Raw genomic sequence first — 17624 nt, 5'->3', positions numbered from 1 at the left:
ACACGCTGCGCCGCCCGCCCGCCATCACAAGGCCGCTAATGCGCCGTGGCAACCGCGGCGTTGCCAGCAGATTGCCGGGGCGGAAGACATATCATCAAGACAAGTGCTGCCCGCATTTAGTCATGTACCGGCCACATTAGCCAAGAGGCGGCCGGGTTAATAAAGGTGAAGGCACCAGCGGCTCCCGTGGCTTTTATTCCCGCACATTAACGGAATTAACTTTCACAATATTTCCCCCGTGAAGGAGGCAGCTCCTGTCCTTCAGCACCCAGGCACCTCGGTGGGCTTCCAGAGCCGAGCACGCCATGTCCCCGCGGACAAAACCTCCACCAGCTCTCTTGACTCCACGGGTCCTAAGTCATCTACATTATCTAACGGTAGCCCGTCCAAATAATTACTAACTCATCACTAACTATTAGTTAGTCATCTAGCATTTAGTTTGTTCACATGTTTCGAATGTTAAAGTCTTCCTGTCCAAGATGCAGTAAGTCCCTCATCATGACCATGTTTTGAATATATTACTTTATAAAGTTCTCCTCCTCTCCTCTGAAATCTCGATAAACTAGAGGTTACAAGAGCAGAGTCCATTATGACTTAATAATGGCTTCACTACTTCTCCAGCTGGATGTAATCACACCCGATTTGTTTATACAATGAGTCCCGTGGAGGTGGAGACTTCAGGGATTCATGAGACGCGTTGACAAATCTCAATACTTGACTTATCACAGCCAAGTGGGTGTGGTTATGGTAAACAAGATTTCATCTCCAGCAAAACAAAGTGTTTTAAGTGGGCGGGGCTTAAGCATGTTTTCTAATGTAAATATTTCACATTAGTTTCACTTTAAATATTAGGATTATTTATTAAATGTAATTAGAATACAACATCATTTAGAATTTAATACTTTTTATTCAGCATTTGAAATATAAATTATTGCAATTAGGTTAATTGGACAGTAGGTGGCAGTAGTTGTACAGTTACACACAGTTTTTACAGTTTTTTATCCACAAATCTTTAGTTTAACTCTAATTGAATGGGTTCACACAGTTTTTGCAAAATTAAACATGTATTGTTCACTTGTCTTACAGTCGAAAGTATCTAAAAATAAGTCTAATGCCAAGATTACACATTGCTTGCTATTTACCAGAACAAAAAAAATCAAAAAACGTCTTTTTTAATATGAGCATTACAGTGTACTACATTGTTTTTTTGTTTTTTTAAAAAACACTAAGTGTTTTCAATTGGACGACTGAATAAACAATCTGCCCGAGCTTCTTGCTGTGAGCTTCTGGAGAAAACTAACATCTATTTTCTCTGGTTAGTTCTTGCAGGCTGGTGTTAGCCGGGCGGACGGCTGCGCTGACAGCATCATATATACATGCATGTGTGTCTTTGTGGTTTTATTTTTTATTCAGAAGGACACAGACTTAAAGGCTTAAGAAAGTAGTCGGGTGGACTGCAGCAACGGTTGCTATGGTTACACACCAAATGACAGGTAGCGAACAACAGCCTCCATTCTTCCTCAAGAAATAAATCAGACTTAAGTGTTTTTATTCACTGGACTCCAACTATTACCATTTGTAAAATTATAGTGTTGGAATCGCACACTTGAAGGATCGTAAATCCGAAGCTGTGCGAATCAACAACACACAAACAGTTTAATTCAAAATGATTCATCATATCGAACAAACGAACAAATATACTATAATAGAGCAGCAAACACATAAAAAAAAAAACTTTGAATCTTAAGATGAATGAAACAAAAACAAAAAATCACTTATCACTAAACTCCAACTGATTCAATCGATTCAAACTGTGAAGGAAATTCATCTTAAAACCAACAAGTCTTTTGACAGCTGAATAGCTACTATCAAAATATAACCCGAACTGAATCGTCAATTCAATGAATAGGAGAGTAAAAATCCCAAACTAACTGAATTGGTGAGTCACAAACTTGCTGAACGGGTTTGCGACTCAACATGAATTATTTATTTACTGACTTTTAAATGACTGCCAGGAAATGTCGACTGCTCTGCTGGTTTAAGCAGTCAATGTTACAGCAGATGATGCTTTGCTGATCGTTAAAGATACCGTAGAAGATTCACCTTTTCATTTCAGCCCATCCTGTCTATCAAAGTATTATTATCCATATATTATGATTGTTTTCCCTCATGTATTATCTGACTCGGTGTCATTGGGACATTTTCCGATACATGACTTTGTCTCAAACCAATTAATCCAAAGTAGGTTACAATAAACTTCCAGGGGTTGTTTATTCCGGGACCAATTACCAGGAAAAAAAACATTTAGACCAGCAAGAATAATTGTAATAAATATAACCAAAAATGTCATTATTTTGCTACAGAATAAAAAAAACAAACACATTGTATTCCTAGTAATAGTGTTTGGGTTAGTTCAGCCATTTTCTACTCATGTCGACTTAGGGTTGGGATCATTTTCAGAGCAATCTGTTTAAAGTTACAGGCAAAAATGTATGATTTACCATTTTAATTGTGTGGTCTTTGTCCAAAAATACACACTTAAAATAATGCAAATACCTCAGTTGTTACATCTTTAAAGCCTCTCTTAGATTGAAAACTCGATGAGGAGAATTGTTCCGAAAAAAACAACAACTTTATATTGATATTTTTGTCACAATTTGTTTGACTGAGGAAATACTTCAGTAGAAGCTGAAAGACTCAGAGCTTTTTACTAAAAACAAACACAGAGTTATTGAATTATTTCAGAAGAATTCTTGTCGTCGAGGCTTCAATACAAGATGGACGTTTACAGACGAGCAGTACGGAGATATTTGGATGTTTTTAAGCGTCATTTCAGACGAAGAACTTAGCTCCAGTCGCTACATTACAATGAACATTTTTGCCTATAACTCAACAAATGACTCTGAAAATAATCCCAACCCTTAGTCGACATGAGAGAGCGTATAAAATGTCGGAAGAACTTAATCGTTAACGCATTAAATTAAAAACGATTATAATCAGGAACGTGATTAATTTAAAACTAAAAATAATCCCTCATAAAACGGATGATTCTCTAAAGGTAGCTTTGAAAACCAGCGTAGCATCAATGCTAACTCAAGGGTAGGTCGTCATAATGTTCACGGACGAATGACGATGACATAAGCATCTCTGTTGAATGACAGCAAGTCATCCGTCACTCAAGTGTTACAAGACAAAAAAAAACCTTAATCAAACACTTGGTTCTCCAAGTGGATTCCAGGCGTGATTAATCGCTGCGGCGCGAAAGCTAAATGGTGATTCCATTTAGGGAGAAACATGGAACGCTGACATATGGCTGGCATTAGCGTGTCCGCGTCTGGCTTTTTTTCCGCTAAGAAGCTTTTCTGCTAGTGATGAATGCGCGACGACGCCACCAGAAGTTAATTTAGCTCCGTTAGCTAAATGAGCCGGACCCCATTAGCCCCGTTGTTGTTTGGATTAATGACGAGTGTGAAAATGAACACTTGCTGCTGGATAAGTGACTGCGTTCAGAAGCTTTTAACATTTTTTTTTCTTCTTCCCTCCTTCCTCTGATCAGTGGACGCAGGAGGAACTCCTCTGCACCTGCCGGAATGATCCGAGCTGGAAACAGCTGGAGGCTTTTATTTAGCCATCAGAACTTCAGCCGCTACAGATGTCAGGAAAAGAGTTTTCCCGGTGACATTAACGTGATTTTCTTATCAGCTTATCGACCCACCTGCCGCTTGTTTAATATCATAATGACTCATTTATGACTTTATATAATATTAAGTACAAAAGTATTTTGTTTTCGGTTCAGTTTTGTAGGTCGTCGCCGCTGTTTGGTGCCAACAATTGTGATCGGTCGCTCATCAAGTCAAGCTACTGCTATTGAGTGTTAAACAAGTATGTTTTTAACACATATTTATGCTGATATTTTGTATAAAGTATATATTTAAAATGTGTACTGTTCGTGATTGTTCAAGCGCTTTGTGACCCTGGTCTAGAAACGTGCTTTACTTATAACTATTACTTACTTACTTACTATTTGTTGTGTATCGTTGATAATATGCTATGTCTGTGTTTTTCTCTCTTTTTCAATTAAACAACTGATATATTTTTCTCTCACATTAATGTGCGTTTTTTAACTTTAACTTATTAGAAGCTGGAAACTTTAATAAACAGTTTTGCAAAAACCATACAGGAATTACTTGTATGTTTTGGCTACACTGTAAAATAAATGTAAAATACAATAAGATAAAGTAAGATGTGTAAAATATAATAAAATAAAATGAGATTCGTATATTTTTGATAACATTTGAATTTTAAATAATACATAGAAATTCTTTAAAGAAAATTGTTAAGAATGTAACAATAAAATAAAGTGTTTATGATCCAGACAGTTGGGTAGACTGTTGTTTTTTTTTAACCTGAAAGACTGTAAGAACTCATGAATAATCAAACTTAGATGATAAAATATTTGACATACTTTTGAAAATTCAATGTTGAGGTGTATTTTTAGCTGCTCTGGTAGGACTTGAATAGCTTCCTTAACTGAAAATAAAATGGAATCAGTTTTTGACTTTTTTTTACACATAATAAAAGCCATATTATTATTATTCATCCCACTCCCTCTCAGTGAACTCATTTTGCAGCTCCCTTTGTTGAGTGCTCCGTGTCATCGTAGAACTTCCCTTTCTAAGAATCGCTTTCATCTCACCCATCCTTCGGGCGTCACTTAACATCTGAGTAACTCTAGACTCGTGTGAAGGTGAATCTGGTCTATGTTAGGGGGTGGTCTACCTCAGTGGTACCCCAACCTTTTTTTGCACCAAGGACTGGTTTATGTTGGCTTCATTTTCACGGACCGACTTTCAGATAAAAGAAAAAGAAAAAAGACACAACCTTCAAAAACCTTTTAGTGCGTAAAAATACATCTCACTTTAACGCTGAGTCAGCAAGAGCCCCGAACAAGATCAAGAGTTTGTGTCTCAATCATTTTCAATCAAGTAACCTTGACCGAAAATTGACATTTTGAGAATCACAGGCTAATATATTCCTATGGTATGATAATCCATTTTCTTTCTCAAAATAAAACATCTTTAAGACAATAACAATCAATATGATAGAAATTAAATCATTTATTTTCTCTCTTTCTATGGCCCGGTATCAAATGCCTTGTGGACCGGTACCAGATCCCGGTACTTGGGGGGACCACTGATCAGGATCATTCCTGATTCCACAGTCAAACTCTGCTACAACATCACGCCATCAGGGACACGAGGCGTGAATCACCGTCCACACCAATCTTGAGTCGCCAGACTTAAAGTAAAGTGGTCTCTCGAGTTTCTCTCGCTCATAACTCTTCATCCGCAGACGCTTCCACTTCCGACCGGATCCTTGACGCTTTACGGGCCGAGACGGAGGACGCCAACTTCCCGGAAGACTTGACGTCATCCGAGGACGTACTCTGCGTGGGAGTCGGAGACGCCTCGAGACACGATCCACGGTCCTCATGTAATGATCGTTCAAGTGTCATCCAGCTTTTCTTCAGCCGCTGACTTGACTGGAGGTGACGGCGTGAGCCACGAGGAGAGCGAACATCCAGGTTTTACATCTCGGCAGATGCTTCCAGTCAGAGCTGGAGCTTTTCCGCGAAAGCTTATTACAGCTTATTAACGTTGTTGTGGGACGACAGGACTGTATTTTTTTTTAAAAAGCATCGCATCTTGAAGAACACTCTGTTTTACACACGGAAATTAATTCAATGAATATTACATGAGGAGTACAAATAAGGCTTCATAATATAAATAAGTGAATATATCAATAATTAAATGAAAATATGGGACAATTAGGATAAAAAGGGACATAAAAAGAAAGAGAAAATACATAATTTATGATCATACGTCTGTATTTTTGCAAAGTTAAATACAATTTAAATGATTTCTATTCATCAATATACACTGACTAAAATCCCCATTCTCAATTTAATTTAATTGATTTTCATTTAAATATATTATTCTTTCAGATTTTTACTTCATATACTTCATATTTTTTATTTCCCTTTTAAACCCCAAACTTAATTATTATTGAGTTAATGATAACAATAATATAAAGTAAATAAAAAAAACATTGTGTGTATAACCTCTTTTTGTCAGTTGAATGTCTTGTGATACAAATAAAGTTGGATCTTGTCTCATGATGGTCGGTTGAACTCAATGTTAAATGTCCGTCAATAGTGACTCTTAACTTCATGTTTTGACCTCAAACGTCGATGTGTCTCTCACCTTCACGATGTCCTCGTTGGACGACTTGCACTGCACGAAGGCGGAGACGTCCGTCACTGCCCCGTTCAACTCGATGGACACCATTTTGACGGGGATGGCCACGGTGCGTCCGGTCAGGATGGCCGTGTTGATGATCTCCGTGTCCTGCGGGGGAGCAAACAGTTCACCGTCAACAAACCACAGTGAGGACTGGAGAAGGTTTTATAGAAGTCGACTCTTAATAGTCAATATTTTCATCGCTAAAAATCATATTAATCCTTGCATTATCTTGCATTATCTTGCATTATACCGAAGGTGTTTGTTACCCCGAGACAACACAAGGGATATCAAAAACATTCGTTTTGGGCCTTCGGGTCACCTTGACCCTGAGATAACACAAGGGTCAATACACTAAATAAAATCAAGAAAAAGGGAACGCCTCTCGCCCGAGGTAGCTGGGACAGGCTCCAATTAATGGAATAAGTGGTAGGAAATGAATTAAGGAATAAATAAAAAGCCACACTTATTTATTCAGTAAAGAAAAGTTTTGCTGTTAGGTCTTTTATATTAGGTTGAGAAATACTAAGATTGTTAATTAAAAACTCTACACTAACACACTTTTGTTAGCATTTGAACTGTATTTGCAATTAGCAATTATTTAGACACTACCAGGAAGCGCAACAAAGTATTTTACCTTTATTTAATTTAGAAATGTCAGATCACCGCTATGATTTAATTGTGCAATCAACACTATTTTGCCAATAAACAAGCAGACAAACACCAACAATCATGTGACCTCTGGGGTTGGGAAATTAAATTTCATAATGGCTCAAATTCTAATAAATAAAACTAAGCAAAATCATTTTTATTGGATGATATTATGGTAAATGGCTCTTATTTTTATATTTCAGATGCTTTTTTCAGAACCCAAAGCACTTCACACTGAGTTACGCATTAACCCACATCTCACGCACTGATGGGAGTAGGCAGCGACGCAGCGCACCAGCTCCACCATCAACACTCACGTCTCATCCGGAGCTGGGATTGAACCAACATCCTCTCAGGCCAAAAGCCAAACAATCTACCATCTGATCTAAGATGCTTCATTTTATTATTAATATATATATTTTTTATATATATATAGTTCAAAATAAATGAGGACCGTGAACGTAAAAAAACATATTAAGTTAATTTTAAATTGATTTATATATTTTCTTTACTTTTATAGACAACAAAAGTACAAACAAGAAAAAGAATCAAATAATACAAAAAAAGTTGGTATCATCAAAGAACCAAAAAAATCAAGAACGTACTGTAAGTCCTTCTTAATTTAAAAAACTGAAATAAATAGAGATGAAATGAAACTATTTTGGGGGGAAAAGTAATTTATCCGTCATAATTACTTTTAACAAGATAAATACAATACATCAGATACAGTTATTGATAATGTTATAAAAGTGAAACAATTCAGAGTTTTGAGCAGAAATAAAGGCTTTGTGTTCAATTTGAAATGAAAGTAAGTATCGTAGGTTCAATGGTGATTCCTCAGTTAGAACGTTGATTTGATCCTACAAGATTCTAACACATCTAGAACGACACAACTTTAACGGCGCGGAAGATCGTCAACCATCAGAGTGATGAAGGTGGCGAAGAAGAGAGTGAAGCAGAGTGGATACGCCAGAGAGGGTGAACGAGAAGTCGAAGGAGACCATGATGACAATGAGGATGATGATGGAGGAAGATGAAGGTGGAGGACCTGCTGTGGCAGAAGATATTAAACTCAACATTTTAATCAGAGTCTTAATTTGAGAGCTGGATCCCCCCCTGTCGCCCCCAAACGTTCCTGCAGCGGAGCGTCGACGCGAACAAGCGTCACGCGGCGAGTCGAGTTGTTCTCATCAAGAACGAAATCGTGCGCGAGGTTGAGCTCATTAGCGAAGAACAACCTGCGACGACCCCGAACGTGTTGCAACATAAAAGGGTAGCTGAGGCTAATAGCAAAACAGCTGATCCGCTGAATAAAATATAGATTGATTCAATTATTAATCACATTAACAGAGCCAGAGATGTGAAATTTAATTTTGGAAGGGTAAATATTCATTACCGAGTCAGTTTTTTTTGGGGCCACATTTTGGATGAATGCTGCAGTTTTTGAAGCTCTTTAGTTTCCTAATGTCACAAGTTCAGCTGATGAATGAGTTTTGGGAACGATTTAGCTTTTCTGGAGGCTCCCAGGAGAAACACTTGTTGATTTGTGAAGTGTTTCAGTTTGAGTAAACAAGTATTTATTTTTACAGAAACTACATTTAAAAGGCTATTCATTATAGGACACGGAAAAAGGAGATTTAGGATTCTATTCGTTTGCAATTTGTTCGAACTTCCTTCTTAAAATGACAAAATATGATCAAGGAGAGTTTTATTCAAACCAGTAGGGGTGACTAATGGCAGGAATCTAGCGATACGATAAATATCACATTACAAGGACAATGATACTTTTTATTGCAATACTGTAAGAACAAGTATTGCATTAATACTTTACTCCGGTGTTGCGGAATGAACAGACTACATGACTCTTGACGAAGTCTTAACTGATTTAATTTGTTGAAAAATATGTCCAAACATCAGCTTTAAAAACTGTTCGAGTCGACTGTATCCTCTCATCCTCAGTCATCTTCGCTGATTTAATCGTTCTTTTAGCTGCAAAGGACGTTGTGACTGCTGCCATCTAGTGGCTGGATGTTTAAATTCAACACAAAAATGAACAAACACTGTGAATATTTGCATGTTAAATTAATTTTAAAACAAAATCGAAATATTTAATTTTAAACCCACTTTATGAAATGATGAAATAATTAAAATAAAACATGATTTAAAAGCCCAGAAAACAGTTCTATCGAATATCGATACAGTATGTTGAATATATAAACTCATAATAAATATACGAGTGACCTCGATTTTACAACACCCCTACAAACAAGCTCCTTGTCAACCCTTGTGTTATTTCAGGGTCAAGGTGACCCGAAAGGCCAGAAAACAAATGTGTTTGTGGTATCCCTCGTGTTGCCTCTGGGTCAAGGTGAATGTCCTCCATTACTGCATATGTACTAATGGTAGCCAGGGAGGTCGTTCACCTTGACCCATAGACAACACAAGGGATACCACAAACACATTTGTTTTTGGGCGTCGGGTCACCATGACCCTGATATAAATCAAGGGTTAAATCATGCAAAATAATAATTAAAAACAAATGTCTTTCTTTGCAAAACAAAGGAGGCATTTACCAAATCTCAACGTCTGTATCATTCATTTAAGTCTGTATATGGGAACTATACTATTGTACTAGCCAGTGAGTCCTGTTACAACCAACCTCCCACCAGGCTCCTCCTGCGCAACACTCTCCTTATTAGCCTGCTGCGGTCATAGAGGCTGTTTACAAAAACGTGTTTCCGGGATTAAAGACAACAAGCAGGTTAATTACAGAAGCGGAACCACGACGCAAGTGTTGTCCAATTTTTCTAACACAACAACTTGAGAAATGCAAACAGCCAATTAAGACAACCCGCCGCGTTTGTTCATTATCCGTGCTGTACTCGTGCCTCCTAACAAGTTCCCTCTAGTTTGTGGAGCGACCACCAAGTAAATCCAGAAATCTACAAACTAGATTTAAATATCAGTCTCACGCTGAAATCTCCACGAGTGGCAGGAATTAAAATTTCTCTCCTGAGTTGGATTCGGAATCATTTATTCATGAAGAGGCTTTTACAAACAAGCTAACTTTGAGCAACATGTGCAACTAAACTTAATACACAGAGGTTGAATTAAAATAGTCTTTTATAGTGGCCAACTGAAAGCCTGAGGGCAAAATCTGTCCTGTCAAATTTTTGAATATAAAATATCGTTGTGGTCTTCTTCTTTATCTGGGCTCGTAACCACAATAAATCATGGTAACACACCGAGACTGTCAGCTGTGAAAGTTAGGTTCGTGGAAAACTATCTATAAACTGATGAAGCTTTAGGATAAATTGAGGTGAGGTCAAGAAAGTTATTGTACAGAATCGGCAAAGATGCTAGGTGTTAAAATTAGCATTGAAGTCTCAGAACAGAAACTAACAAAAACGTTTTAGAACAGAAACTAACAAAAACGTTTTAGAACAGAAACTAACAAAAAAGTTTTAGAACAGAAACTAACAAAAACGTTTTAGAACAGAAACTAACAAAAAAGTTTTATAACAGAAACTAACAAAAACGTTTTAGAACAGAAAGTAACTAATAAGTCTCAGAAGAAAAAACTAACTAATAAATCTGAGAAGAGAAACTAACTAGTAAGTCTGAGAAGAGAAACTAACTAGTAAGTCTTAGAAGAGAAACTAACTAATAAGTCTTAGAAGAGAAACTAACTAACAAGTCTTAGAAGAGAAACTAACTAGTAAGTCTTAGAAGAGAAACTAACTAATAAGTCTTAGAAGAGAAACTAACTAATACGTCTTAGAAGAGAAACTAACTAATAAGTCTTAGAAGAGAAACTAACTAGTAAGTCTTAGAATAGAAACAAACTAATAAGTCTTAGAAGAGAAACTAACTAATACGTCTTAGAAAAGAAACTAACTAGTACGTCTTTGAAGAGATACTAACTAATAAGTCTTAGAAGAGAAATTAACTAATAAGTCTTAGAAGAGAAACTAACTAATACGTCTTTGTAGAGATACTAACTAATAGGTCTTAGAAGAGAAACAGAGAAACTAACTAATAATTCTTAGAAGAGAAACTAACTAATACGTCTTAGAAGAGAAACTAACTAATACGTCTTAGAAGAGAAACTAACTAATAATACTTAGAAGAGAAACTAACTAATAATTCTTAGAAGAGAAACTAACCAATACGTCTTAGAAGAGAAACTAACTAATAGGTCTTAGAAGAGAAACTAACTAATAAGTCTTAGAAGAGAAACTAACTAATAATACTTAGAAGAGAAACTAACTAATAAGTCTTAGAAGAGAAACGAACTAATAAGTCTTAGAAGAGAAACTAACTAAGGGCAGTGGTCGGGTCATAATACAACGTCAACAGAAGTTGATCAACACTGTGTGGAAGTAGAACCTTCATAGGTTCTACTCCTAGTCCCTCAAGGACGCCTGAGCTCCGAAACTATGCTTTAGATGTAAGAAGTTGTCAGGGAACTAATTGTTCACCAGAAGACAACGTCCCTCAGTATATCATCATATCGACTCACACCGGGGTTCGGCAACATCTGCCAGCAGAAGACGGTAATTTGATGCAGATGAAGGTTCCTATCAGAGACTTTAATTGAGTCTCTTCGTTGGTTTCCCTCCAGAGCTGGTCCAGCGGAGGAGAAGCTCCAGATAAGAGCGGCTTGTTTGCGACTTTCACGAGGTCTTGGTAATTGTATGTGGGGAAGGAACGCCGCGGCACAGCTCCGCGGATAATTGGCAAGACTGTGGGGGGGGGATGTTTTAATGGAAATACGGCATTCCGACGTTCCAAAGCCCCGGAATTACACCTCATAGGCGCTTTACAATTAAACGTCTGCTGCTCCGCGAGCTCCAATTTCACTCACCTGCATGCGCTTGGAACCGAAATCGAATTATTTCCCACAGAGAGGATTTTAACTTAATTACTCTTTTCTGTACGAAGCCCCGAAACAATTAGCCGAGTCGCAGTTTTCGGTGTGGAAACAAAAAATACAGTTGAATTGAAATTGTTTGTTCAAGATTTCAATGTTGCTTCATAACAGTTTAACTGTTATTAGCCACGAGTAAAGTTCATTAAAGCGTAAGAACCTCATGGGAAACCTTTGAATTATTGATGGAGCTTCGATCTTTATCGACCATCCTGACGCGAACGACCGCGTTTCACGTTAAAAATTCGAGAATTCAAACGTCAGACTTCAGAAAATGGTTTGGGAGCAACAACAGCTACAGAGCGACTTCGCCTCAGGGATTATTTAAGAGGGACATTTTTATCTCACCTCCATCATAACACCGGCACGTATCATAGATTATTATGTCCGCGGTTATGGCGCAGCTATTAAACTTGACCCTCTCCTGCTCGCGCCAGCTGAAAAGCGCACCCAGACATTAAACTCGGCATTGCTGAATTATTGATCGAATACATTTGCCAGATGTGTAACCGGGCGCATGTACGAGGAGATACATGTAAGAGCCAGACTCTGGGGGTTCGTCCAACACAAAACATCATCCTTTATTAAACAACATAAGAAGCTAATCGAGTCGGGATTGTGACGGAAGGGCGAAACGCCTGCGGACATTTGCTGCTGTAAACATTACGAAAGCGTCGTTTGGTAGCTTGAAAGCTCCGACGGCGGCTGCATGAACTTGTTTACATCGGCCGGCAAAGTAAACATGACCTCTGTGATCGTACGAACTCACCGTGAAACACTCGTCGACCGCAAGGTTCAGTCAGTAGAAATTATAAATAAAACCGAATCATGTTCCCTAAATGTTTTAATATAACATTTTGTGACAAAAATAAATAATAATTTAAACAATAATAATAAAATCTTAAGATTCTATTAACCTTCGTGTTATCACAGGGTCAAAGACACACATGTATCCCAGACCACAAACACATTTGTTTTTTTTGGGTCACCATGACAAAGAGGTGCCACAAGGGTTAGGGATGCTCTTAAACGATTCTAGAGCCATTATTCAAAAATGAATAAGGGATTAAGAAAATTAAAATTTTAAGAAATATGTTTAAATAAAAAAAAAATACTACTTTCACTTCTCCATTTTTATTTTTAGTTATTTAATTCCAGATTTATGTCAGCATCATGACACTAATTCAAATGAATAAATTCCATAAAATTAAATTATATTTTAATAAAACCGTATTTTCTAATTTTAAGATTATTGTAAAAGATAAGCTTTAGGTCTGATTTAAACTGTTTATGAGTCATTCAAATCATTATAGTGTTTTAATATGTTATTCATTTGATTATTTTGGCTTTATTTTTACTTATTTTTGTCTAAATGTATTACAGAATTATGACACTTGTCCATAGTCCTCTATAAAAAACATAATATTAATCACGTTATAATTAAACTACATATCATTTTCTATTCAGAAGATACTTTTTAACAATTAAACTAAATCAAATAAACCTACCAAAATATCTTAAATATTAAGATTCATTTGAACTTAAATACCACTTTCACACCATTTTAACAAGTATATTTTAAGCAGACTAAGAAAAATAGTAACAACATGACATGAAATTGAAATATACTTAAAGTACAATGATGATCAAATATTCAATACAGTAACTAAGTTGAAAGGTGTTTTTATTAGCATTAGCACTGCAAGCGATGACTTATATTGAGTAATTCCTACTATTTTACACAAGAAAGCCATTTTCTTAAAATATTTACTGAACATTTAAAGGAATATTAAATAAATTTAAATGACAATATTGGTGAAATGGATTTATCTTTACTAAATACCTGCTTTAAAATGATTTTGATTAAGTAAATAACCATCAAGTAGTTAATTATATATCATTGTAATCATCATAATAATTACATTATTAATGTAGCTGCGGTCGAGAGCTGGAAACGCTTCTTGTCTTTAGTTCACGCTGTTTCAAAGGTTAGATCTGAACATAAATAAATAAAACGGAACTCTTAGAGGCACTAATAACAACAGCAACGTAACTTATGGTGCCAACAAAACAGCGCACTCCCAAGATGCATTTCTGCTCTCCTTCGTCACTGGCCACTACAATATTATAAACTAAATATTCCTATTTTTCTATACTTAAAATAAGTGTTAAACTCTTAGTTTATAATTACGATGAAGACGTTGAGGTTCGGTAACATAAGAGTCTATCGGAGGAACGCGGCGAGAAGTTCGCAGATGTTCGGTCGCGTGAAAAGAGACACAAAGTGATGTTTGCGTTTCGGGGATCAACCCCCTCCTGCTCCATATCAGCAGTTTGTGAAAGTGCTGATCTGCCGCAGGAGCTGTCAGCGCCTCATGTTTAGCTGTGACACTCCTTCTTCCAGGAAGAGCTGGGTTAGTGTCGCGGGAGAGGAGAGTGTTGTTTCTCCCCTTCAGATATTTTTGCCGACGCGGCGGTTTCTACCGCGAGCAAACATCGCCACCACGGCGGGGAGCGAGGGACGAGTGACAAGACCAACTTTTCTCAATAGAAGAAATCTTTAAAAAAAAAATGTTTTCCACAGGAGCCTGAGAGGTGGCGCTCTCTGGTCTTGAATAAAATACTATTTTAAAAAACCTTGCAGGAAAATAAAAAAACAGGTTCTTCCCTGCAGGGACCGCAGCGACTTCTTCCTCTTCTTCTTTTTATGTGAATATGAATTTAATTTCTCCTCCCGTTCTTTATTCATGGCCCTGCTTAGAGTCTGACCCCTGACCTTTCAGCCTTGTTGCCCACCTCGACCTCTCGCATCCGCCTACGACATGCTAGGCTTGTTTGCTCTCTTTCTAATGAGGAACGAGGGATGAAGAAGACAATCTCTTTTCATTTCATCTCCAAACCACTCATTTCTCTCGCGTCACAAACCAAACAAGTGCAGCCGTGCACTAGTTAAACCTTCTGAAGAATGTGAGCGACTCACACCTGCCTCAGAGGATTCGTACGTTTCCGACTCACTAACAGAGCGGGTGAAAGAAGCACAAGAGAAGATTGACGTTTATGTTTCTTGCTCACCCGACAGTAAAAACTTTTTTTTATGGAAATGAATGCAACTGCCACTCAGGCTAACTGCTGTATAACATTATATATATATGAGTATATCAGTGTCAGAATATTGAATGGTTGAATTTAACATCTTTAAATGTTAAAACAAGTCGTTTTTTTTAACTGAAATGTTGTTTGTTTGTTGAAAATGTAATTAAATAGTTTATATATTGAAAGATTGTTGTTGTTTTTTTAATAATAAAAGAGTTATATTCCAATTCCAATTTTTTTCAATAATTTAATTTGTTTAGTTTGTAGCCTTTTGAACTCAATCTAAAAATGTTAGTATAATAGTGCCATCATGATTTGCTGAATGTTTCATTAATTAGTCACTATTTACCATTCATACCATTTATAAATTTCGTTTAAAAGGCTAAAATCTATGTTTTTTCTTTTAACTATTAAAAATACAAATACAAAAGTATACATGTAAAACTATGTTTATTCATTTTCAAATAATTAGATTGTTTAATTAAATTATTGAATACATCAAACTCAACCTTTCAGTAAAGAAATGATTTAATTCAATTAAACAAGATTAAAAAAATATTTTGTTTTATAATAAACACATACTTGAAAACATTTGAAAACTTTAGAAATTTTATATTCAACCATTCAATATATTCTGTATTCTCACGGCACTGAAATACCATATAGAGCAGTTTGGTGGTCACGATGTTGTGTAGTAAAAATGCATCTCTGAAATAAAATATCAAGATCTAAAGCACCTGTCATGACACTTCAAACTATATCTTTGAAACGTTTGTTAAAATATTACATAGTGCAGCTTTAACAAAATAACTCAGTTCTAGACTTGAGTTGTTTGCCAACTTGTGAATCACCTGTGAATCATGAGTCGCATTTCCACTGACTCAAGCGGGATTCATTAGCATCACGCTACATACAAGTTAGCATCAGGCTACATACAAGTTTGCATAACGCTACGTACAATCTAGCATCACGCTAGATGCAAGTTAGCATCATGCTAGATGCAAGTTAGTATCACGATCCATACAAGTTAGCATCAGGCTTCTTAAAGGTTAGCATCAGGCTACATACAAGTTAGCATCATGCTACATAGGAGTTAGCATAATGCTACATAAAAGGTAGTAGCTAAATTAATGACTTGGGATCTTACAGCTAATAAAAAAGGGATATTATAAGCAATATTAAAAATTAAATTTATACCTCCGCTCTAAAAATTAGAATACATTTTTTTTTATAGCTAATTAATGATATACTGTCGAATAAATCAATATATAATTAATAATCATTCGAATATTTTTTATAATGTGATGGAAAAGTCACATTTTTTATTTCATAACTGTCTTATTTTTACTTAATAGTCAATTTTACTTTCTTTTTTTTCGCTTCTTCTTCATCATTTAATTTTCTTTTTTTAAGCCTTCGAACCCCCAAGTTTGAGTCGTTCCAAGTGATTTGAACCGTCATTAAATTCATTATAGTGTTAAAAGACGCAATAGACTTTTTTTTTTTCCAACTTCCACACGACTCTGAAGCGACTCGGGTTCACGCCGCGAGCGCCGAGGATGTTTGGTGGACTTGGATGACTCACCATGGCCAGAGGGATGATGGCCTGGATGTCGCGCTGCACCACCGTCAGCTCCGTCACCACCTTCTCCGCCTCGGAGGACGGAACCTGAGTCTTGTAGTCGATGTTCCAGTTGATCCTCCGGGTCACCGAGAGGCTGGTGAAGTTCTCCATCTCGAAGTCCAGCTGCATCACCTCCACGTTCGCCACACCTTCCCTACACACACACACACACAGGGTTAACCACCTCACTTGTTTCGGTTTCACGTCGTGCAGAAGTAAAAGCAGCGATTCTGGTGTTTGTTAATTAAAGCGCTGACTGGATGTTGGTGAATAATTCAACATGCAATTACTCTCAGCATTTATTTTTTAAATCTCCCCCACATGAACCCCAGTCACACAAGAAGAGTTGCTTCACTGTGTGGAGACAGCAAAAGTATTCTGGGCTGGAGAGAGAAGTGTATTGTTATTTTGTGTGGTTTGAGAGGAGACACTGAAAAACATATTAAGGAGAGAAATAATCTCTGAACGAGCAGATTCTTCACTTCATTTATGTTTTACTCAAAGTTATTCTCACAAGTTCACATCTCTTGACTTCCTCCTGTGTTCTGTGTGTGTTTGTGTGTGTCTGTATCTGTCTGTGTGTGTTTTTGTGTCCGTCTGTGTGTGTGTGTCTGTGTGTGTGTGTGTGTGTCCGTCTTTGTGTGTTTTTGTATCCGTGTGAGTGTCTGTATCTGTCTGTGAGTGTGTGTGTCTGTATCTGTTTGTGTGCGTCTGTATCTGTCTGTGAGTGTGTGTGTCTGTATCTGTCTGTGAGTGTGTGTGTCTGTATCTGTTTGTGTGCGTCTGTATCTGTCTGTGAGTGTGTGTGTCTGTATCTGTCTGTGAGTGTGTGTGTCTGTATCTGTTTGTGTGCGTCTGTATCTGTCTGTAAGTGTGTGTGTCTGTATCTGTTTGTGTGTGTCTGTATCTGTCTGTGAGTGTGTGTGTCTGTATCTGTTTGTGTGTGTCTGTATCTGTCTGTGAGTGTGTGTGTCTGTATCTGTTTGTGTGTGTCTGTATCGGTTTGTGTGCGTCTGTATCTGTCTGT

General features: G+C 37.0%; 1 protein-coding gene across 1 annotated transcript in view; it reads right to left on the bottom strand.

Moving 5' to 3' along the window:
- The window catches only part of tmem132e (transmembrane protein 132E), a 98234-nt gene that overhangs the window by 23334 nt on the left and 57276 nt on the right, over positions 1 to 17624 (bottom strand). The window contains exons 4-5 of the mRNA XM_087806840.1: positions 16559 to 16751; positions 6264 to 6407 (exon numbers count right to left, since the gene is read on the bottom strand). Coding sequence (XP_087662966.1) covers positions 6264 to 6407; positions 16559 to 16751 — 337 coding nt within the window. The remainder of the gene's footprint in view (positions 1 to 6263; positions 6408 to 16558; positions 16752 to 17624) is intronic.

This window comes from Callionymus lyra, chromosome 14 (genome assembly GCF_982586985.1).
Source record: "Callionymus lyra chromosome 14, fCalLyr1.hap1.1, whole genome shotgun sequence".
In the NCBI taxonomy this organism is placed as follows: Eukaryota; Metazoa; Chordata; class Actinopteri; order Syngnathiformes; family Callionymidae; genus Callionymus; species Callionymus lyra.
Note: the sequence above shows the minus strand (reverse complement) of the source record. Positions and strands in the feature narration are given on the sequence as shown.